At 41.0% G+C, this 25,009-nt stretch overlaps 1 protein-coding gene across 4 annotated transcripts in view; it reads right to left on the reverse strand.

Annotated features, from left to right (window-relative positions):
• Positions 1-25,009, reverse strand: part of LOC133540868 (phosphatidylinositol 4,5-bisphosphate 3-kinase catalytic subunit alpha isoform-like) — a 79,111-nt gene that overhangs the window by 44,846 nt on the left and 9,256 nt on the right. For 3 of the 4 annotated variants that reach the window (XR_009803748.1, XM_061883868.1, XM_061883867.1), the window contains exons 3-11: positions 15,361-15,461; positions 15,110-15,278; positions 14,837-14,963; positions 12,602-12,811; positions 9,646-9,740; positions 9,335-9,490; positions 7,275-7,520; positions 2,494-2,579; positions 2,218-2,323 (exon numbers count right to left, since the gene is read on the reverse strand). Coding sequence is in view for 3 of the 4 variants with exons in the window: in XM_061883868.1 (XP_061739852.1) it covers positions 2,218-2,323; positions 2,494-2,579; positions 7,275-7,520; positions 9,335-9,490; positions 9,646-9,740; positions 12,602-12,811; positions 14,837-14,963; positions 15,110-15,278; positions 15,361-15,416 (1,251 nt within the window). In the remaining variant the exon portion in view is untranslated. Of the gene's footprint in view, positions 1-2,217; positions 2,324-2,493; positions 2,580-7,274; positions 7,521-9,334; positions 9,491-9,645; positions 9,741-12,601; positions 12,812-14,836; positions 14,964-15,109; positions 15,292-15,360; positions 15,462-25,009 lie in introns of those variants that run through there. The other variant, XM_061883869.1, reaches the window with a different exon arrangement.

A 25,009-nucleotide genomic window follows, 5' to 3' on the forward strand; every position in this document is an offset into this window, starting at 1 on the left:
AGAAAGTGTAACTCCCTCCAAATAGCACAGACACGATGGCTTTCTTGAACTGATTTATTTGTAGGCTTCCTTTCCCTTCAAATTCACCGTGAAAACTGTAATAAATAAAGCACGTTACAAACGTAAAAATAATAACATGCACAGCATGTGGATCAAACATTTTACCAAGTAAAATACCAACAAATGTCAAATACCTCGTTGGCCATACCCGGAAGTATCTTCCTTACATCCGCCGACAGACCAAACGAGACACTTCAAAATAAAAGTATGCCCACATACTGTTTCAAAGAGTGCTGCTCGTTTTTCGTATGTGGGTAACAACATTTAACTATTTATAAATGGTTGATTTCTATAGGCTAGTAAGGTAAAGTGTTGTAGCTGACAAGTTTGGGCTACCTTGCTTCTGCAGCCTTCATCAGAAGTGTCACGTGATGTTAGCGTGACGTTGTCTGTGACGTGTTATATGGATTGTACCATCAAAAGTTGTCAGGTAAAAAACTTTAGCTACTAGCCTATATAAATCAACCATTTATAAATACACGTCAGTAGGCTAAACGAACCTCTTCAACATAACATTTAACTATGTATAATGTAGCGGCTGGCTACGGGGTGTTAGCCAATGACTTTGGCTGGGGGGCGGGACTTCCGGGAGAGATAGGGAAGTGACGTTATCGACAGGAAGTGAGAGTTTGAGTTGTCCCGGGAAAAGCGTTAGAGACATGAGAGCTGTTGTGTGGTTGTAATACATCTTGTGCAATAAAGACAAGACAAACAAAGAAGTTTTATGAGCCTACATTCCTGGGATTATCCATCCATCCATCCATCTTCTTCCGCTTATCCGAAGTCGGGTCGCGGGGGCAGCAGCCTAAGCAGGGAAGCCTAGACTTCCCTCTCCCCAGCCACTTCGTCTAGCTCTTCCCGGGGGATCCCGAGGCGTTCCCAGGCCAGCCGGGAGACATAGTCTTCCCAACGTGTCCTGGGTCTTCCCCGTGGCCTCCTACCGGTTGGACGTGCCCTAAACACCTCCCTCGGGAGGCGTTCGGGTGGCATCCTGACCACCTCATCTGGCTCCTCTCCATGTGGAGGAGCAGCGGCTTTACTTTGAGTTCCTCCCGGATGACAGAGCTTCTCACCCTATCTCTAAGGGAGAACCCCGCCACCCGGCGGACGAAACTCATTTGGGCCGCTTGTACCCGTGATCTTATCCTTTCAGTCATGACCCAAAGCTCATGACCATAGGTGAGGATGGGAACGTAGATCGACCGGTAAATTGAGAGCTTTGCCTTCCGGCTCAGCTCCTTCTTCAGCACAACAGATCGGTACAACGTCCGCATTACTGAAGACGCCGCACCGATCCGCCTGTCGATCTCACGATCCACTCTTCCCTCACTCGTGAACAAGACTCCTAGGTACTTGAACTCCTCCACTTGGGGCAGGGTCTCCTCCCCAACCCGGAGATGGCACTCCACCCTTTTCCGGGAGAGAACCATGGACTCGGACTTGGAGGTGCTGATTCTCATTCCGGTCGCTTCACACTCGGCTGCGAACCGATCCAGTGAGAGCTGAAGATCCTGGCCAGATGAAGCCATCAGGACCACATCGTCTGCAAAAAACAGAGACCTAATCCCGCGGCCACCAAACCGGAACCCCTCAATGCCTTGACTGCGCCTAGAAATTTCGGTGCCAAAGGGCAACCTTGGCGGAGTCCAACCCTCACTGGAAACGTGTCCGACTTACTGCCAGCAATGCAGACCAAGCTCTGACACTGATCATACAGGTATCGGACCGCCATAATAAGACAGTCCGATACCCCATACTCTCTGAGCACTCCCCACAGGACTTCCTGGGATTATTACAATAGATATTTCCGAATCGGTTCAACGGCCACCCGCCCGAATGTATTTAAAATCAATTTTTTCGTCATGTCACCCGCCCGACCCGCGGTTTATCCGCAAACCGCGCATCTCTACTACACACAAAAAAACAGCAAAACACTCTTAATAAATCACGGCGTGATGTGACAGGTCGTGACAGTACTTTGAGACAAGAGCTATATCGATGCATGCTTGGTTATGGTTTAAAGTTCTATCTAACAACTTTCTACTGTCAACTGAGTTGTTTTTTAATGATTTCTGCTGATGGTGTGCCTCCAAATTTTTGCCACGCAAAAAATGTGCTTTGGCTCAAAAAAGGTTGAAAAACACTGTTCTACAGTACCTCTTTGGCTCCTTTCCTGCCTTTGACTGAGCAAATGGAGAGGCAAAGTCTGGCAGCACGGGGGATGTCCGGGATGTACATGTCATAGGTCAGCCACTCATTCCATCTGCAGATAAACAACACAAGTGTGGAGAACAATGAATTACAAGCAGACAGTAACATAGACTGATGTAGATTGCAGTCACCAATCGTAATCAAAAGCTAAAATAGCAGTGCAAAAATGGTAAAAGCTTGTGCTAATAAGAATAAGCAAATGGTGGAAAAGTGTTAATTTACCTGGGGTTGGAGCAGGGCACTCTTTGTGTGTTCACATTGTCACACATCTGTTCTCCTCCATGGTAAATGCCTGTTCTCACATAAATCTACATTATTGTAAAAAGAAAATACAGTAATTACCATGATGATCAAAACTGTGAGTATATACTGTTTTACATTCAACTATTCGACTTTTTATGAAGTGTGTATTTAAAAATTGTGTACAGAAATGGTAAAAGGTTTTAGAAATAATTCTTAATACTTGCAATGTACAGCGGCGATCAAAAGTGTACATACACTTGTAAAGAACATCATGGCTGTCTTGAGTTTACAATCATTTCTACAACTCTTGTTTTTTTGTGATAGAGTAATTAGATTAGATTAGATTAGATAGTACTTTATTTATTCCGTCAGGACAGTTCCTTCTGGAAAATTAAAATTTTCAGCACAATCCCATTCAAGTTTAGACAAACATTACAGGGAGACAGAACAGGATCGCTGACGGGTCTGCCGGCTTCCAGCGCCCCTTACAAAAAAGGTGAGATACAGGTAAACAAGGAGGGGAATGGGAGAAAAAAATAGAAGATTAAAATAAAATAAAAAAATCGGTCTTAGCCTGGGCCCTGGAGAGGGGGTGCAGACTGAGGCCAAGGGAAAAAAACAACAACTCATAGCCATGGTACACATCCCTCTTCCATGTGTGTAAGAGGGAAACATCAAACATCAAAGAACACAGAGGACATTAAAGACATTAAAGCAGCAGATACAACCAAACACTTCTACATACAGCTATGAATAAAAAGTAAAAGAAGCATATACACTGTGGTGGCCTCTGCGGTGTTCCACGCCATCGTCCGCTGGGGTGGAGGGAGTATGGCCAGAGACAGGAGCAGACCCAACAAAGCAACCAAGGGAGCCGACTCCACTCTCGGCCAGTGTCCAGTCCGCATGGATGAGCGAGGATACGTCCAAGGTGACTGAGGTGTCCGACACATGCTCACCCAGCCAAGACACCACGAAGCCTCTCTGTCCCAGCGCTCAGTGCTAGCACCGCAGCCCTGTCCCCTCATCCGCATCTCCTCCAGTCTCTCCAAACTCTGAAGTCCTGTCCCCTCATCCGCATCTCCTCCAGTCTCTCCAAACTCTGAAGTCCTGTCCCCTCATCCGCATCTCCTCCAGTCCCTCCAAACCGACTCCGGTGTGGCAGAGACCCAGCAGCTGGTCTCCATGGCCAAAAGGAGGCAGATCCAGAAGTCCACAAAAAAAGCACCACAGAGGTCACGAAAGTGGCACCCCTTGTCACACAGTCCCAAAGGGTCCCGGACCAAAAGGCAAAAAAATATAATAAGACATGAAAACAAGAGGGAAACACAAAAGGATGACACAAGAGCACAGAGTTCATGCCAACAGCAGCCACTACAGTAGCGCCATCTTGGGGAAAAAAAAAAAAAAAAAATTGGAGCACATACTTGTTGCTCACAAAACACATTCATGAAGTTTGGTAATTTTATGAATTTATTATGGCTCTACTGAAAATGTGAGCAAATATGCTGGGTCAAAAGTATACATCCAACAATGTTAATATTTGCTTACATGTCCTTTGGCAAGTTTCACTGCAATAAGGCGCTTTTGGTAGCCATACACAAGCTTCTGCTTGAATTTTTGACCACTCCTCTTGACAAAATTGTTGCAGTTCAGCTAAATTTGTTGTTTTTCGACATGGACTTGTTTCTTCAGCATTGTCCACACGTTTAAGTCATGACTTTGGGAAGTTCATTCTAAAACCTTCATTCTAGCCTGATTTAGCCATTCTTTTACCACGTTTGACGTGTGTTTGGGGTCATTGTCATGTTGGAAAACCCAAATTCGCCCAAGACCCAACCTCCGGGCTGATGATTTTAGCTTGTCCTGAAGAATTTGGAGGTAATCCTCCTTTTTCATTGTCCCATTTAAAGCACCAGTTCCATTGGCAGCAAAACAGGCCCCAGAGCATAATACTACCGCCACCATGCTTGACAGTGGGAATGGTGTTCCTGGGATTAAAGGCCTCACCTTTTCTCTTCTGAACGTATTGCTGGGTATTGTGGCCAAACAGCTCCATTTTTGTTTCATCTGACATCACATGGACAAAGATAAGACCTTCTGGAGGAAAGTTTTGTGGTCAGATGAAACGTAAAATTAACTGTTTGGCCACAATACCCAGAAATATGTTTGGAGGAGAAAAGGTGAGGCCTTTAATCCCAGGAACACTACTCGTCGGGACCCAAGATGGACCGCTCGCCTGTGTATCGGTTGGGGACATCTCTACGATGCTGATCCGACTCCGCTTGGGATGGTTTCCTGTGGACGGGACTCTCGCTGCTGTCTTGGATCCGCTTGAACTGAACTCTCGCGGCTGTGTTGGAGCCACTATGGATTGAACTTTCACAGTATCATGTTAGACCCGCTCGACATCCATTGCTTTCGGTCCCCTAGAGGGGGGGTTGCCCACATTTGAGGTCCTCTCCAAGGTTCTCATAGTCATCATTGTCACTGGCGTCCCACTGGGTGTGAATTCTCCTTGCCCTTATGTGGGTTCTTCCGAGGATGTCGTAGTCGTAGTGGTTTGTACAGTGATTTGAGACATTTGTGATTTAGGGCCATATAATGGTCCGATCCGGTGGCCATGTACTGCTCGCCCGTGTATCGGCTGGGGACATCTCTGCGCTGCTGATCCGCCTCCGCTTGGGATGGTTTCCTGCTGGCTCCGCTGTGAACGGGACTCTCGCTGCTGTGTTGGATCCGCTTTGGACTGGACTCTTGCGACTGTGTTGGAGCCACTATGGATTGAACTTTCACAGTATCATGTTAGACCCGCTCGACATCCATTGCTTTCGTCCTCTCCAAGGTTCTCATAGTCATCATTGTCACCGACGTCCCACTGGGTGTGAGTTTTCCTTGCCCTTATGTGGGCCTACCGAGGATGTCGTAGTGGTTTGTGTTGTGGTTTGTGCAGCCCTTTGAGACACTAGTGATTTAGGGCTATATAAGTAAACATTGATTGATTGATAAATAAACATTGATTGATTGATATTCCTACCGTCAAGCATGGTGATAATATTATGCTCTGGGCCTGGTCTGCTGCCAATGGAACTGGTGCTTTACAGAGAGTAAATGGGACAATGAAAAAGGAGGATTACCTCCAAATTTTTCAGGACAAGCTAAAATCATCAGCCTGGTGGTTGGGTCTTGGGCGCAGTAGGGTGTTCAAACACGACAATGACCCCAAACACACGTCAAAAGTGGTAAAGGAATGGCTAAATCAGGCTAGAATGAAGGTTTTAGAATGGCCTTCCCAAAGTCCTGACTTAAACATGTGGACAATGCTGAAGAAACAAGTCCATGTCAGAAATCCAACAAATTTAGCTGAACTGCACCAATTTTGTCAAGGGAGTGGTCAGAAATTCAAGCAGAAGCTTGTGGATGGCTACCAAAAGCGCCTTATTGCAGTGAAACTTGCCAAGGCACATGTAAGCAAATATTAACATTGCTGCACGTATACTTTTGACCCAGCACATTTGCTCATATTTTCAGTAGAACCATAATAAATTCATAAAAGAAGCAAACTTAATGAATGTGTTTTTTGAGCAACAAGTATGTGCTTCAATCACTCTATCACAAAGAAATAAGAGTTGTAGAAATGATTGGAAGTTTAAGACAGCCAAGACATTATGTTCTTTACCAGTGTATGTAAACTTTTGATCTCGACTGTATATTCCCAATGCTAAACATGTTAAGTAAACTGAGACCGGGTGAGGGACTGCGGATGGAAATTAGCATACTTGCTATAATCCGCCTTATTTACACATTTTTTGTTGTGTCTAGCTCCAGCCTATCTTGCCGATTGTATTGTACCGTATGTCCCGGCAAGAAATCTGCGTTCAAAAGACTCCGGCTTATTAGTGATTCCTAGAGCTCAAAAAAAGTCTGCGGGCTATAGAGCGTTTTCCGTTCGGGCTCCAGTACTCTGGAATGCCCTCCCGGTAACAGTTCGAGATGCTACCTCAGTAGAAGCATTTAAGTCTCATCTTAAAACTCATCTGTATACTCTAGCCTTTAAATAGACCTCCTTTTTAGACCAGTTGATCTGCCGCTTCTTTTCTTTCTCCTATGTCCCCCCCTCCCTTGTGGAGGGGGTCCGGTCCGATGACCATGGATGAAGTACTGACTGTCCAGAGTCGAGACCCAGGATGGACCGCTCGTCGGGACCCAGGATGGACCGCTCGCCTGTATCGGTTGGGGACATCTCTACGCTTCTGATCCGCTTGAGATGGTTTCCTGTGGACGGGACTCTCACTGCTGTCTTGGAGCCACTATGGATTGAACTTTCACAGTATCATGTTAGACCCGCTCGACATCCATTGCTTTCGGTCCCCTAGAGGGGGGGGGTTGCCCACATCTGAGGTCCTCTCCAAGGTTTCTCATAGTCAGCATTGTCGCTGGCGTCCCACTGGATGTGAATTCTCCCTGCCCACTGGGTGTGAGTTTTCCTTGCCCTTTTGTGGGTTCTTCCGAGGATGTTGTAGTCGTAATGATTTGTGCAGTCCTTTGAGACATTTGTGATTTGGGGCTATATAAATAAACATTGATTGATTGATTGATTGAGTGTTCATTGATGTGCAAAAAAATAAACTCAAACTTATCTAATAATGATTATCTTTCAAAAGGTAGGATTTCGATGTGGTTCTGTAATCAATCTCATCACATTGTACAGACATAATGTTTTTTCCTGTGACTACTTTGTCAAATCTGAGTATTCCCACCTTGTCGATGTCCCTTATATTGACGTTAACGTAGGTGGCACAGAGGATCCGTATTCGGAGTGTTCCATTGATTGTCCACAGCGACTTGGCAGCTGCCTCGCCATTCATGTATGATGTTGCTGTGGAGATGCGGCGTGAGTATGACGGCATGACAAAGTTATCAGGAGGCAACTGGGTGTAGAGGCTGTCCTTAGCCATGAGCATCAGGTTAGGCATCCTGGCTAGCATGATACAACTACGGATGTACTAGTGGGAGAGAGAAAGACACACATGAGAGGATGATAAGGTGAAATACATAAAGTATGACAGGCTTTCTGAAGTTGACCAATGAGTGAATGAGTATTTTTTCCCCAGGAGGAACCGTGTTTTAAATGTCAAGATCTGAAAGTGCTAGTACAAGAATACTCAGTTTTAGTGTTTTCCTTTGATGTAAGTAATAATGTACAAACCCCGTTTCCATATGAGTTGGGAAATTGTGTTAGATGTAAATATAAAGAGAATACAATGATTTGTAAATCCTTTTCAACCCATTTTCAGTTGAATATGCTACAAAGACAACATATTTGATGTTCAAACTGATAAACATTTTTTTTGTGTGCAAATAATCATTAACTTTAGAATTTGATGCCAGCAACACGTGACAAAGAAGTTGGGAAAGGTGGCAATAAATACTGAGAAAGTTGAGGAATGCTCATCAAACACTTATTTGGAACATCCCACAGGTGTGCAGGCTAAATGGGAACAGGTGGGTGCCATGATTGGCTATAAAAGCAGCTTCCATGAAATGCTCAGTCTTTCACAAGAAAGGATGGAGCGAGGTACACCCCTTTGTCCACAACTGCGTGAGCAAATAGTCAAACAGTTTAAGAACAACCTTTCTCAAAGTGCAATTGCAAGAAATTTAGGGATTTTAACATTTACGCTCCATAATATCATCAAAAGGTTCAGAGAATCTGGAGATATCACTCCACGTAAGCGGCATGGCCGGAAACCAACATTGTTTTACCGTGACCTTTGATCCCTCAGATTGTACTGTATCAAAAACCGACATCAATCTCTAAAGGATATCACCACATGGGCTCAGGAACACTTCAGAAAAGCACTGTCACTAAATACAGTTTGTCGCTACATCTGTTTGTGCAAGTTAAAACTCTACAATGCAAAGCGAAAGCCATTTATCAACAACATCCAGAAACTCCGCCGGCTTCTCTGAACCTGAGATCATCTAAGATGGACTGATGCAAAGTGGAAAAGTGTTCTGTGGTCTGACGAGTCCACATTTCAAATTGTTTTTAGAAATATTTGACATCGTATCATCTGGACCAAAGGGGAAGCAAACCAACCGGACTGTTATCGACGCAAAGTTCAAAAGCCAGCATCTGTGATGGTATGCGGGTGCATTAGTGCCCAAGGCATGGGTAACTTACACATCTGTGAAGGCACCATTATGGAACAACATATGCTGCCATCTAAGCGCCGTCTTTTTCATGGACGCCCCTGCTTATTTCAGCAAGACAATGCCAAGCCACATTAAGCACGTGTTACAACAGCGTGACTTCGTAAAAAAAGAGTGCAAGTACTTTTCTGGCCCGCCTGCAGTCCAGATCTGTCTCCCATGGAAAATGTGTGGCGCATTATGAAGCGTAAAATACAACAGCGGAGACCCCGGACTGTTGAACGACTGAAGCTCTACATAAAACAAGAATGGGAAAGAATTCCACTTTCAAAGCTTCAACAATTAGTTTCCTCAGTTCCCAAACGTTTATTGAGTGTTGTTAAAAGAAAAGGCGATGTAACACAGTGGTGAACATGCCCTTTCCCAACTACTTTGGCTCGTGTTGCAGCCATGAAATTCTAAGTTAATTATTATTTGCAAAAAAAATAAAGTTTATAAGTTTGAACAGGAAATATCTTGTCTTTGTAGTGCATTCAATTGAATATGGGTTGAAAAGGATTTGCAAATCATTGTATTCTGTTTTTATTTACATCCAACACTATTTCCAACTCATGGAAACGGGGTGTGTATGTTTATATAGCTTTATTTCAAAAAGCATTATTACCTTATATTGGCTGATAGGGTACTTTTCCAGCAGGTACTCATCGCAGCCACAAACTTTGAGTATGTATTTACCCTGATATTCCTGAACACACATCTTTAGTTGTTCGGGGGAAAGCAGCATACTGCGTGTCTTCTTACGAATGGCCTCTGCAATCACCTTAAGGACAAAGTCGAAAATAGTTCAAATTTTTGGTTGGTAAAGCAGCAAGATGGTTGTATTGGACTTCAATGTCGATCTATTCCTGTTCATATTATTTCCTATGGAATTTCTTGACTTGAATAAACAAGTTAAAGTAGGTAGTGTTCACTAACCTGCTCGGGCACGCAGTCATGGTTTATCTTCAATGTATACTTTTGTTTGTCATTATTTGGAGACACAATAACCCAAATTACAACAATAATTTGACCTAAAACAAACAAACAGGTTAACATAAAGGTGCGGAAATACATCAGTACATTTATTTAGCCACAAACAGCAAACCAGAACCAATGTTTAATTACTTCATTTCCTTGAATTGCCGGCAGGTATATAGCACGCACCTGCCTAGATTTTCCGCCGAGTCAAACTCGTCACGTAACGAGTGACACTTCACCTGTCATCATTTTCAAAATGGGAGAGGCTAATTTCAATAATTTGAAATCACATAAAGGGAAGAAGATTAAGAGCTATTCAGTAGTATTTAAGGTCCAAGCTATTGAATATGCTAGTAAGCAGCTATGTTTTATTAATATACTGTAGCTGCGTGTGTCAAATATGAGTCATTAAATGACTCCCGCCTCCTGGTGGTAGAGGGCGCTGGTGATCCTTCTTGCGACAACTCGGCTGCAGAAGAAGTGACAACAAGCAGCGATCGTTTATTTTTTTCCTCTCGCTTGCACTTTTAACATGGAGGATTACATATCTAAAATAAAACAGTTTTCTAAACTGGACTTTCAATCGAAGCAGGAGGTAATAAAAGAAGATCTCCATCGAGACAGAGAGACTTTTAAAACTGAAGAAAGATAAGGAAGACTTCTATAAACAAGTTATTGATGCTTTTGATCAGAAGGAGCTGTGCATGGACTTCATTTATAAGTAAAGGTAAGACCATAATAACGTTTTTTTATTAAATGTGCTTTCAATGATGGTATCCTTACATCACACTCAAATTCATAAGCGCAGGTCTAAATTTACCGCATCCCTTTGGTAAGCGCCGGAGTGAGAAGAGGTTTTAAAATAATTAGCGCCCCGGCGGCAATTCAAGGAAATACGGTAGTCTGTCTGTGTTCCAGCCGAGTATAGTATTATTACGACTGGTTGGCATAGTGATGCCAAATTTGTCCCTTCGTGGATGCGTCGACATGAACACAGCAACGGTAAGTTTAAATGATTTATTAAACTTAACAAAAGCAGGCTATGAACAAAAACACTCGAGCTAACAGACAAAATAAACCAAGGGCGCTAGCATAAAAGCTAGGAATAGAAAACAGAAAAACTACACTTGGCACGAAGGCACACAAAAAGGAAAAACAATTAATCAGCGTGAGAGCTGGAATAAAACAAAGGCTTAGCGTGAAAAGCTAGCGAGAATATACATACGTGTAGTAGACAGTCGAGAATGTTGCTCGAAGGCAAATTAGAGTCCCAGAAAGAATAACGAAAAAGGGGCGAGCTTAAATAAGGGAGTTGATTAGACGAATCAGGTGTGCGTAGATAATAAGGGGCAGGTGAACTAATGAGCTACCATGGTGACAGACTAAACAGGAAATAAAGACGTCAAACAACAGAGTGATACAAAAATGGAACAATAAGGAACAATATGTGGAGATCCGAGGAGCGGATCGCAACAGTGGTTAAGTAGTTATTTAAGTAACAGATATCAATATGTGGAAATTAATAAGATTAAATCACAGCCAAGAAGAGTAACTTGTGGTGTTCCACAAGGCTCCGTATTGGGACCTAAGTTATTTATACTCTACCTAAATGATATTTGTTCAGTATCTAATAAATTGAAATTTATTATGTTTGCAGATGATACAAATGTATATTGTTCAGGAGAAGACTTGAAGGAAGTGTTGAGGATAATGGAGGTTGAGTTAATTCAACAAAAAAAATGGTTTGATATTAATAAGTTATCATTAAATGATAAGAAAACTAAATTTATGGTGTTTAGTGGTGCAAGGACAAATTGTGAAGCAAAATTAAAGTTAAATCATGTGGAAATTGATAGAGTATATGAAAATAAATTCTTGGGAATAATAATTGATCATAAACTGTGTTGGAAACCGCATATTGAATATATAAAAGGAAAAATATCCAAATCTATTGCTATTCTTTATAAAGTAAGACACATGCTGAATAAGACATGCCTGCATATGTTGTATTATTCTTTTATTTTTCCATATTTAACGTATTGTGTTGAAATTTGGGGAAATGTTTATAAAACAAACATAGACCCAATCATAAAACTTCAAAAAAGGGTCATTACAATACACAAAGCCTGCTACTATCAACATACCAATCCCTTATTTATGAGTTCAAATGTGTTAAAATTTTCCGACATTGTGTTTTTAAAAACAATGGAAATTATGTTTCGAGTAAAGAACAACAGCCTTCCAGCTTGTATTCGCAGGCTATTTCATTTAAGAGGAGAAAACTATAATTTACGGGGGATATCGATTTTTGAAATGGGTAAAGCGAGAACAAATATAAAATACAAATGTATTACAGTTTTAGGAGTTAAATGGTGGAACAAGCTCAGTGAGGAGCTGAAGACATGCAATTCTTTGGTAAGGTTTAAGAAAACATTGAAAGGTGAAATAATTGAAAATTATAAAATATAGTCACAATTACTTTCATCCCATTGATTTTTGATTTATTTATTTTTTTATGTTGATGTTCCAGGCAATCTAATTTTCTGTGAAGGTATAGGATAGGCAAATATAAGCTTTGGCTTCAGCCTATTCCTTTTTTGGTCATTCTTTTTCTTTTCTTTTATGTGTAAATGTGCATTATTGTATACATATAACATGTACTGTAAAACTGATCACACACAATGGTTGATTGATTTGATTTGATTGATTATATGACCGAAATAAACTTATTTCATTCATTCATTCATTCAAGTATGGTGTTATCAGCACACTCATCAATTCCCAGCTTGATTTAGTGCATCGGTTTTGTAACGGCCAGCAAAATACTCAGTGCTTTTTTGTTGCTGTCTTATTTTTCTCAAAAATAAAAAGGAATCAATAACACATGTGCGGGTCGAAAAACACCATAGCCTACCTTTGTCCAGTTTGCTGTAAATGTGTTTTGGTAGTTCCTGTGTGGATTCTACATTGGGTGGATAGACATAGAGGGCTCGGCTGTGGGGCCCGGTGGCATCTCTCAGCTCCACAGAGTCCTTACACACATTCAGAATGTTTCTCCTAAAGTCTTGAACTTCAGGGTCCTTCACCAGGTCAAACTCGCACACCGGCATACCAATGGCAAAACCTGAGGCAAAAATTATGTTTTGTGTGACAAAATCGCTTGAGCGATGTAGTACTGTGTTTAGCCTGGTAAGCATTTAATATGAGCAACAACTAGGGGTGTAACGATACGTGTATTTGTATTGAAGAGTTTCGGTTCGGTGTACCAAACGAGTTTCCACACGGACATATTAAGTAGCATAAATCATACTCAAAATGCCGGACATTTGAGGCATTTAAGAAACTCCGCCCGGACAGCCCCACAAAAGAGGACATGTCCGGTGAAAAGAGGACGTATGGTCAGTCTATCCTAGCCCGGTCGCTGCTAGCATGCCAGCAAAAGAGGACATGTCCGGTGCTAGCAGCGATCGGGCTAGGATAGACTGACCATACGTCCTATTTACACCGGACATGTCCTCTTTTGCCGGGCTGTCCGGGCGGAGTTTCTTAAATGCCTCAAATGTCCGGCATTTTGAGTTAGAGTTGCGTGTATTAACAATGTACGTTCAGGGTTAAGAAGGGGTTAAAAACAAAACAAATTAAGCGCAGCAGCAGCATTGGTGAGGGAGGGGCAGAGAGCGAGAGAGTTATGATAAACGCGCATGCGTCTCCAAGCTCTGCTTTTTATCCATTGATTTATCAGACTTAATTTTTTATTATCTATGGGAGGGTTGCCATTTGCGGCCCACAGCTAATGTTTTAAAGGCCTACGGCACATTCTAAAAATACTATTAAAATAAACAAAAACATTACAAAAGTGAAATAAAAAAGCTTGAAGTGAAGGCTTGCCCCTGACAGTTTGTCTATGTTTTAGTTTTTCCCTCTGCAGTTGTCTTTGTTTCCTCTGTGTGTTTAGTATTTCCTGTCCTTAGTTCCTGTCGGCACTCTTATTTTGGTTCAGCTTTCTGTTTGTCTCTCTGAGTGCTTTGTTTTCCCGTCAGCTGCGGCTGATTGGCACCTGGCCACACCTGGCGTCAATCAGCCCGCTCCTATTTGTATCCGCTTTGTCGTCCAGTCAGTGCTGGATTATTGATTTGTCGATGTCATGTATTGCATGTCGCTCTTGTCGTTGCTACCTGTCGTGTCGTATCTTGTCGTGTCAATGCAGCGTTGCGGTAAGCTATGTTTGATAGCGGTTTTTAGCTTACTGTCTTTTGTTCCCTGCCTCCAGTTTGTTTTCTTATTACAAGTACGACTTCTGTTTTCCGGCTAGATACCTGCTGGCTTCCACGCTAGGCCTTTTTGTTTGTTATCCGCCCACGTGCGCGCTTTTTGTTTGTACCCTTTGTTTGCTTTTGTCTTAGTGTTTTAAATTAAATCATGTTTTCTCACTCCATGCCTGCCTCCATCTCTGCATCTTGGGGTTCGTCAACAACCAACTCTGACATGAAGGTTAAATGTAATTTAAAAGAAGTTGCAATGTTGACTAATAAAGCAAAGCTGTTTTTTTTCCTTTCACACTGTCATTGTTTAAAACATAATATTGAATCAAAACCAATGTTATTATGAATTATTGACCTATCAAAGGTTACGACTACTTCACATGGGGCGGCATAGCTCGGTTGGTAGAGTGGCCGTGCCAGCAACTTGAGGGTTGCAGGTTCGATTCCCGCTTGTGCCATCCTAGTCACTGCCGTTGTGTCCTTGGGCAAGACACTCCCAGTGCCACCCACACTGGTTTAAATGTAACTTAGATATTGGGTGTCACTATGTAAAGCGCTTTGAGTAACTTGAGAAAAGCGCTATATAAAATATAATTCACTTCACTTCACTTCACATCCAATATTCCACTCAGGAAAATATTTTCGGTGGAAGATTTAGCAAATCTGGTAAATAAATAACCCAAAAAATTATATTTTGTTGTTTTCTTACTGTACCGAAAATGAACCGAACCGTGACCTCTAAGCCGAGGTATGTACCGAACCAAAATTTTTTTGTACGGTTACACTCCTAGCAACAACATATCAAATTATCCTCATTCTTTGTAACAATTAAACTGTAAAACAAAAATGCAACAAAACTTCTTCTATTTAGCCCAATGCGGACTCACCGATCTCTCTGTTCAGGATCTTTTCCTCTCTGTTGCCAACTGGTTCAATGACCTTAAGGAAGGGCTGAAAAAGTCTAAGGTCACACAATCTTCGAGTCTCGTCAAAAAACTCCTCCCGCTCAGCTTCCTGCAGGCAGGAAAAATGAGCTTTACATGTATTACTTTTTTTTTCCTTTCTCTTTTTTAATCATATTTGGACAAAAAAATCCACTTCCCTTACGCAAACAGCAGTCCGGCACAATTTTAAAAAACCTCACATTGGAATACTCATACCTGAGTAACACTGACAAAGATGTAGGAGGTCTCCTCCTGCAAAAGGTGGTGGAGCGGGTACTTTCTGGCCTCTTTAAAGAGCTCATGCTTGATGGTAATGAGCGTAGCCTCACGGAGGCACTCCAGGGTCAGAATCATCCCATTGGGCAATAGGCAATCCACCAGGATCCTGCAGGTGCACGCTGAATTCTCATCAAGTGCTTGCGTACACAGAATACACATGCATTTAAAACAATTTTGGAGTGCTCTACCTTGGAGGCATTAGGTGGATGCCCCATAATTCCCCTGAGGACGGCCTGGGAGGCATCTTCCTCTTTTTCTCCCGGTTCAGTCAAACAAAATTGCTGCAACCCTAAAACATGAGAGCAAATGTTTTTTTTAAAAGTTGGCTCCTCGTAGTTTTGAGCTGGAAACTTCTAATGATCTTTTAAAGGCCTACTGAAATGAGATTTTCTTATTTAAACGGGGATAGCAGGTCCATTCTATGTGTCATACTTGATCATTTCGCGATATTGCCATATTTTTGCTGAAAGGATTTAGTAGAGAACATCGATGATAAAGTTCGCAACGTTTGGTCGCTAATAAAAAAGCCTTGCCTGTACCGGAAGTAGCAGACGATAAAGTCACCCATGTGAGTGCTCCTCACATCCTCACATTGTTTATAATCATAGCCACCAGCAGCAAGTGCAATTCGGACCGAGAAAGCGACTAGTTCCCCATTAATTTGAGCGAGGATGAAAGATTTGTGGATGAGGAAAGTTAGAGTGAAGCACTAAAAAAAAAAAAAAAAAAAAAAGAAAAGGTAATGCTCCAGGCGACGGCAGTGTGAGCGATTCAGATGTTATTAGACACATTTACTAGGATAATTCTGGGAAATCCCTTATCTGGTTATTGTGTTAATAGTGTTTCATCCATTCATCCATCCATCTTCTTCCGCTTATCCGAGGTCGGGTCGCGGGGGCAACAGCCTAAGCAGGGAAACCCAGACTTCCCTCTCCCTAGCCACTTCGTCTAGCTCTTCCCGGGGGATCCCGAGGCGTTCCCAGGCCAGCCGGGAGACATAGTCTTCCCAACGTGCCCTGGGTCTTCCCCGTGGCCTCCTACCAGTTGGACGGTAGGAGGCCAAGTCTCGTCTTAAGACCCACTTTTATTCTTTGGCTTTTAACACTACGTGAGTTGTGTGGTCCTCTGTCTGTTATACACTTTGATTTTTATTTTACTGTTTTAATTGATTTTACCCTTTAAAATAGTTTTTAATCATATTTGTTTTTATATTGTTTTTATTGGTTTCATATTTTTTTGTTTTTGTTTTTATTCAGTCATTGGTGGAGCATAATATATATATATATATATATATATATATATTTTTTTTTTTTTACTATTTTTTTAACATGGCTGTGCAGCACTTTGGAAACGTTAATGTTGTTTAAATGTGCTATATGAATAAAGTAGATTGGATTGGAGTAAATTTTGCTCCACAATCAGTTTTGTAACTTGTTTTTAAATGTGTCTGGAAGTTGTTGGTTTCCAGAAGCATTCCCTGATTGCAAGTGAAACCACGCACCACCCTCTCCAAAAGTATCATAATTATCTTTTGAAAATGTAAATGCACATGCGAAAATGCATGAAACTTGACGTTTTAGCATTGTTTAAAACGAGTACCCAACATTGGGACAACATATACACTGCAAAAACTGATATCTAAGTAAGATTAAATATCTCAAATAAGGGTGATATGTGCTTATTTTCTGTCTGATAACATAATTCTTCTTACTAAGCAGATTTTATGTTAGTGTTTTACTGATTTTGAGGGTTTTGGTCCAAAATGATCTCAGTAAGATATCACAGTTTGTTGCTGAGATGTGATGACCTGTATAAAACATGCTGTAAACTAGAATATCAACTACTGCAAAACTGTGTCATCAACACTCAAAAGTATAAAAGTACTTTTTTAAAGTAATAATTTCTTACTCAAAGCATGGGGGAAAAAATCATGTTGCCGAGCGCATATCATTATGTAAGATAATGGCACTAGCATTTACTTAATCTAAGAATATTTTTCCACACATTAAGTCAGGGGTGTCCAAACTTTTTCCACAGAGGGCCGAACACGGAAAAATTTAAGCATGCGGGGGCCGTTTTGATATTTTTTATTTTCAAACCATAACAAAATATATGGATTTTTTTTTATTCTTAGGGCTCCCGGGAAGCATAGAGGGTCTCAGTCACTAAAATGTTAAAAGAGTCAAATTATTATTTTCTTTTTTTTTAATGCTGACAGTAAATCTCTACATCAACTCGAGGTTGATATAAAGTAAAACAAATAAGGTTTTATGCCTTTTCTGTCAAAGACAACTTTGTTGTTTTTTTTATAGTAAAACTGAAATATGCAGTATTTAGATAGATGGATGGATGGATAGATAGATAGATTTTAATTATTTAATATTTTTGAGCAATCACAGTGAAAAGTTAATAAAATCCTACCAAATATATTTGAGATCCGAAAGGTTCCCCACTCATAAAGTGATGCATTTTTATTTTATTTTTTTTAACTTCTAACACTTAAATTTCAAGATCAACTTCCTATTCTATCTATAGATCTGTCGATTTTAAGTTTGAACTATTATTTTGTTTGTTTTATGCTCTTTTGTCATAACTTTGATGTTTTTATATAGCAACCACACAACATATGCAATATTTTTTCCACATAAAACATTTTAAAGTGATAATTTTTAAGTAATAATTCATTATAACATAGATTTTTTTGTCCTTTTTTTTGAGCAATGGAAAAAAAAGAAAGTATAGACAAAAGGAAAAAAGAAACTGCCTGCATGGTACTTTTGTGTCTTCATTGCCACTTTTTCTCATTGGATTTCACCTCATTCCACTTTTTTTAAATGTTTTTTTTTATTTTTGCTGTACTATCAATTTTGCAATTTTTGCAGAATGTGTGGCGGGCCGGTAAACGATTAGCTGCGGGCCGCAAATGGCCCCCGGGCCGCACTTTGGACACCCCTGTATTCAGCAAAAAGGTCTCATTTCTTTCTACCAAGAAAAGTGCACGTTTTATTAGTGAGAATGTACTTATTTTAAGGTATTTTGGGGTTCATTGAGGTTAGCTAATTTTACTTGTTCTATTAGCAGATAATTTTGCTTAGTTCCAATAAAATACACCTAATTTTTGTATTTCTTTTTCTTGTTTTTAAACACTGACTTTTTGCAGTGTATAAATCAGAAAAGACACAAATCATCATAGTGTCAGTTATTTGGTGACGAACCCCAAGATGCAGAGATGGAGGCAGGCATGGAATATGAACACATGATTTAATTAAATACTAAGACAAAAACAAAACCAAAAGGGTACAAACAAAGCGCGCACGAGGCGGTTAATCAAACAAAAGGAGCTAGCCTGGGAGCTAGAAAATAATGAACAGGAGCTTAGTGTGGAAGTTAGCGGGCAGTGAACAGGCAAACAGAAGTCGTACTTGTACAATGACAAATAAAACGGAAGCAGGGAACAAAAAACAGTAAGCTACAAACATCGGCTGAATATAGCTTACCGCTACGCTGCAAAGACAAGGTACGACACGACAGGAGCGATAACAGATCACACTAGCGACTAGACGTGACATCGACAAGACAATACAAATGATCCAGCACTGACTGGAGGAACAAAGCAGGTAAAATAGGAGCTGGCTGATTGACATCAGGTGTGACCGGATGCCAATCAGCCGCAGCTGAGTGAAAACAGGACACAGGGAGACAGACAGGAAGCCGAACCAAAATAAGAGCACTAGACAGGAACTAAGGACAGGAAATACTAAACACAGAGGAAACAAACAAATGCAGAGAAAAAAACTAAAACGTAGTCAAACTGTCACCTGACACATAGGTCTCTTTAAATAGGAACTGTACATTTTTTTGCCTATCATTTCCAATCTCAATGTGAGAGAAAAACACACATATTGCTGTATTTTGTGCAGCCTTAATTGTAAAAAAAAAATAAAAATAAACTGCTAGTATGAAGCGTCTAACAATGTAGGTAATGGGATTCATCTTTTTTAGCCTATGAAGCCCTCTAAAAAAACATTTCGAAACCGGTCAGAAAGACTCTAATAATAGGCCTATTAACCAAGTCATAGGAACATTGATATTGTAAAAGCTAACACCGAGGAATTACCTTTAGTAACTCATCGCCTTGTTCACAGCAAGGTAAATAAACTAAGTGCTGCAGGCATTGAGCTCCTCAGCTGCGACTGCTTCTGAATCCCCAGAGTTTGTAAAAGAAATGCTACTTTATAAATCATGCATCACACTTGTACAGTAAAAGGTTGTGGCTATTGAGCCGTGAAATTGGTCAACTTTGAAATTCAACTTAGACCCGACGACATCGCTAGGAAGATGGCGAACGATGCGATGCTCTTTTCATCGCAGCATTTCTTTTACCTGAGAGGTGAAGACTGATTAATTCATCACCTAAACATGGTTTATTAACCATAGGGCCGAGGCCCACTGTTGGGCTGCCACAAAATATGTTTCTCGTCTGTGGTTTGTACGGGCCACAGCGGTACTCAGTTTTAATACATTTTTCCACCACAATAATACTATTAAAATCAAAAGTAAAATGACTAATTCAGTGTAAATATTTGAGTGGGCACCCGCGGTCAAAAACGTTAAGAACCTCTAATGTAATTGACTGTTGTATTATGTTCATAGTTTGTATTTCTTTTTTAGCAACGTAGCGCTAGTCCTATATCAGGGGTCGGGAACCTTTTTTGGCTGAGAGAGCCATGGAAGCCAAATATTTTCAAATGTATTTCCGTGAGAGCTATATAATATTTTTTTAACACTGAATACAACTAAATGTGTGCATTTAGTTGTACTAAAACGGCCTTCTTTCATCTCCGTAATATCGCTAAAATTCGCTCCATTTTGTCCACTAAAGACGCCGAGATCATTATCCATGCGTTTGTTACGTCTCGCCTCGATTACTGTAACGTATTATTTTCGGGTCTCCCCATGTCTAGCATTAAAAGATTACAGTTGGTACAAAATGCGGCTGCTAGACTTTTGACAAGAACAAGAAAGTTTGATCACATTACGCCTGTACTGTATATACCTTTATATACATATATACATACATATATACCTATACTGTATATACCTTTATATACATATATACATACATATATACCTGTACTGTATATACCTTTATATACATATATACATACATATATACCTATACTGGCTCACCTGCACTGGCTTCCTGTGCACTTAAGATGTGACTTTAAGGTTTTACTACTTACGAATAAAATACTACACGGTCTAGCTCCATCCTATCTTGCCGATTGTATTGTACCATATGTCCCGGCAAGAAATCTGCGTTCAAAAGACTCCAGCTTATTAGTGATTCCTAGAGGCCAAAAAAAGTCTGCGGGCTATAGAGCTTTTTCCGTTCGGGCTCCAGTACTCTGGAATGCCCTCCCGGTAACAGTTCAAGATGCTACCTCATTAGAAGCATTTAAGTCTCACCTTAAAACTCATCTGTATACTCTAGCCTTTAAATAGACCTCCTTTTTAGACCAGTTGATCAGCCGCTTCTTTTCTTTTTCCTCCTATGTCCCACCCTCCCTTGTGGAGGGGGTCCGGTCCGATGACCATAGAGTCTAGACCCAGGATGGACCGCTCGTCGGGACCCAGAATGCACCACTCGCCTGTGTATTGGTTGGGGACATCTCTACGCTGCTGATCCGCCTCCGCTTGGGATGGTTTCCTGTGGACGGGACTCTCGCTGCTGTCTTGGATCCGCTTGAACTGAACTCTCGCGGCTGTGTTGGAGCCACTATGGATTGAACTTTCACAGTATCATGTTAGACCAGCTCGACATCCATTGCTTTCGGTCCCCTAGAGGGGGGGGTTGCCCACATCTGAGGTCCTCTCCAAGGTTTCTCATAGTCAGCATTGTCACTGGCGTCCCACTGGATGTGAATTCTCCCTGCCCACTGGGTGTGAGTTTTCCTTGCCCTTTTGTGGGTTCTTCCGAGGATGTCGTAGTCGTAATGATTTGTGCAGTCCTTTGAGACATTTGTGATTTGGGGCTATATAAATAAACATTGATTGATTGATTGATTGATTTTTATGTAAAACCAAAATTCGGGTATAACACGTCTGTTATTTTTTTAAATAACGTTTTTATTCTGAAGCTAACTAATAGTGAAACACATATTTCTTACCATTCTTGACTTCTTGAACAGGTGCGGTAGAAAACGGATGAATGGATAAAAATGCAAGAGAATGATTTATATTTTGAACGTATTTTAACACTGTTTACCAGTGAAATTATTTATTACTTCTCATGTTAAGCAATGTCTTCTAAGACAGTGGTCCCCAACCTTTTTGTGTCCGCGGACCGGTCAACGCTTAATAATTTGTCCCGCGGCCCGGGGGTCCTTTTTTTTCTTCTTCTTCTTCTTTGCCATGAAAAAGGGACGTTTTTGTCACGAAAAAGGGAGGTTTTTGTGGTTGGTGCACTAATTGTAAGTGTATATTGTGTTTTTTGTGTTGATTTATTTAAAAAAAAAAAAAAATTTTATTTTTTTTTTTTTTATAAAAAATTCTTCTGCGGCCCGGTGGTTGGGGACCACTGTTCTAAGATTTATCTGAGAGCCAGATGCAGTCATCAAAAGAGCCACATCTGGCTCTAGAACCATAGGTTCCCTACCCCTGTTCTATATGATGGTTTGGTGTTTTACCCGAGCTGGATCTGCTTAAAGGAAGTTAGAGCCCAGCTTCTAAAACTTGTAGCTCATCCTCCTTACATTCAGGCTCAAAAAGATAGGATTCTGGATCATCTTTGTCTAGGGGTGTAACAGTTGGTGTATTTGTATTGAACCGTTTCGGTACGGGGGTTTCGGTTCAGTTCGGAGGTGTACTGAACAAGTTTCCACATGGACATATTAAGTAGCGTACCGCACGTTATGTAAACAATGCACACCGAGGCACAACACACGGAATGCTATCAGCGACCGGGCTACAATATACTGACCAAAAATCCTCTTTTCACCGGACATGTCCTCTTTTGCGGGGCTGTCCGGGCGGAGTTTCTTAAATGCCTCAAATGTCCGGCATTTTGAGTTAGGGTTGCGTCTATTTTCAATGTACGTTAAGGGTTAAGAATGGGGTTAAAAACAAAACAAAGTGAGCATGCAGCAACATTGGTGAGGGAGGGGCAGAGACAGAGAGAGCAAGAGAGTTATGTCGCCAGGCTCTGATTTTTATCGACACATTTATCCGATTAAATTTTTTTTTATCTAAAGTGTGCCCCGGAGGCCATTTGCGGCCCACTGCTAATGTTTTAAAGGCCCGCGGCACATTCTAAAAATACTATTAAAATAAACAAAAACATAACAAAAGTGAACTTAAAAAACTTTTAAGTTTAAATGTAATTTAGAAAAAGTTGCAATATTGACTAATAAAACAAAGCTGTTTTTTTTTTCTTTCAAACTGTTATTGTTCAAAACATAATATTGAATCAAAATTAATGTTATTATAAATTATTGATCTATCCAAGGTTCCGATTACTTCACATCAAATATTGCACTAAGAAAAATATTTTTGGTGGAAGATTTTGCAAATTTGGTAAATAAATAACCAAAAAATGTATAGTTTGTTGTTTTCTTACTGTACCGAAAATTAACCGAATCGCGACCTCTAAACCGAGGTACATACCGAACCAAAACCATCATTTGCAAAATAGATTGTATTCTAATGACTTATACACTATACATAATTGTCTTGTTTTTCTTGGTTTTAGGCTGCACGGACTAAAAACACCTGTGTTCTTGTCTCACATGGGATTGTGGATGATTGGCAAACTTCCAAAAAAAGTACAATTCCCCTTTAACAGACCAGCCTAGTCTGAGATCTGCACTCTAATAGGTAAAATTAGAGTAATGTTTCGTAATTGTAGTATAATACCAGTTTTTCATTCATTTATTTGTGGCAGCCTGCAACACGCTGGATATAACCTGTCACGAATTGTCCATGTTTATGTGAAGAACTGCACTTTTTGGGGAAATTAGCCTATTATTCACAATCCTTATATAAGACAAGCACACACAGGTTTTCTTTTTATGCATTCTAACTCGTAAATTAAGGCTAACAAAGGTCAGCTAACATCCATCCATCCATTTCCTACCGCTTATTCCCTTTCGGGGTCGCGGGGGGCGCTGGCGCCTATCTCAGCTACAATCGGGCGGAAGGCGGGGTACACCCTGGACAAGTCGCCACCTACTCGCAGGGCCAACACAGATAGACAGACAACATTCACACTCACATTCACACACTAGGGCCAATTTAGTGTTGCCAATCAACCTATCCCCAGGTGCATGTCTTTGGAGGTGGGAGGAAGCCGGAGTACCCAGAGGGAACCCACGCATTCACGGGGAGAACATGCAAACTCCACACAGAAAGATCCCGAGCCTGGATTTGAACCCAGGACTGCAGGACCTTCGTATTGTGAGGCAGACGCACTAACCCCTCTCCCACCGTGAAGCCCTAACATCCATCCATCCATTTTCTACCGCTTATTCCCTTTTGGGGTCGCGGGGGGCGCTGGCGCCGATCTCAGCTACAATCGGGCGGAAGGCGGGGTACACCCTGGACAAGTCGCCACCTCATCGCAGGGCCAACACAGAAAGACAGACAACATTCACACTCACATTCACACACTAGGGCCAATTTAGTGTTGCCAATCAACCTATCCCCAGGTGCATGTCTTTGGAAGCCCTAACAATGGAATTTAGCGCTCTAAAAAAAACCATTGAAAAACCTCTATCAACGTTTTATATGCATGCCTTAAGTATATATGTAATGTAGGAACAGAAACATTAATGATAATATGTAATATTTATTTATTTTGGTCATTTTAAGCATACGGTGACGTATTAATTTCACAGACGCATCAAAACGTCTTGCAGACTTCATGAATGCCAACAACGATTACTTGGGGACAAATGATGATCCACAACCTTATATATTTGAGCCTGAGAATATGGAGGATGAGCTACACATTTTAGAAACTGAGTGTTAAACAAATCCAGCTTTATTGAAACACTACGCAGCAGTATTGCTACGGGTTGAACTAGACATACAAACCCTGTTTCCAAATGAGTTGGGAAAATGTGTTAGATGTAAATATAAACAGAATACAATGATTTGCTAATCTTTTTCAACCCATATTCGGTTGAATATGCTACAAAGACAACATATTTGATGTTCAAAATTATAAAGATTTTTTTTTTGTGCAAATAATCATTAACTTTAGAATTTGATGCCAGCAACACGTGACAAAGAAGTTGGGAAAGGTGGCAATAAATAAATAAAAGATGAGGAATCCTCATCAAACACTTATTTGGAACATCCCACGGGTGTGCAGGCTAATTGGGAACAGGTGGGTGCCATGATTGGGTCTAAAAGCAGCTTCCATGAAATGCTAAGTAATTCACAAACAAAGATGGGGTGAGGGTCACCAATTTGTAAGCAAATTGTCAAACAGTTTTAGAACATTTCTCAACGAGCAATTGCAAGGAACTTAGGGATTTTACCATCGACGGTCCGTAAAATCATCAAAAAGTTCAGAGAATCTGGAGGAATCACTGCACGTAAGTGATGATATTACGGACTTTTGATGCCTCAGGCGGTACTGCATCAAAAACCGACATCCGCGTGTAAAGGATATCACCACATGGGCTCAGGAACACTTCATAAAACCACTGTCAGTAACTACAGTTGGTCGCTACATCTGTAAGTGCAAGTTAAAACTCTACTATGCAAAGCCAAACCCATCCATCCATTTCCTACCGCTTATTCCCTTTTGGGGTAGCGGGGGGCGCTGGCGCC

The sequence above is a fragment of the Nerophis ophidion genome, linkage group LG22 (genome assembly GCF_033978795.1).
Source record: "Nerophis ophidion isolate RoL-2023_Sa linkage group LG22, RoL_Noph_v1.0, whole genome shotgun sequence".
Taxonomy (NCBI): domain Eukaryota; kingdom Metazoa; phylum Chordata; class Actinopteri; order Syngnathiformes; family Syngnathidae; genus Nerophis; species Nerophis ophidion.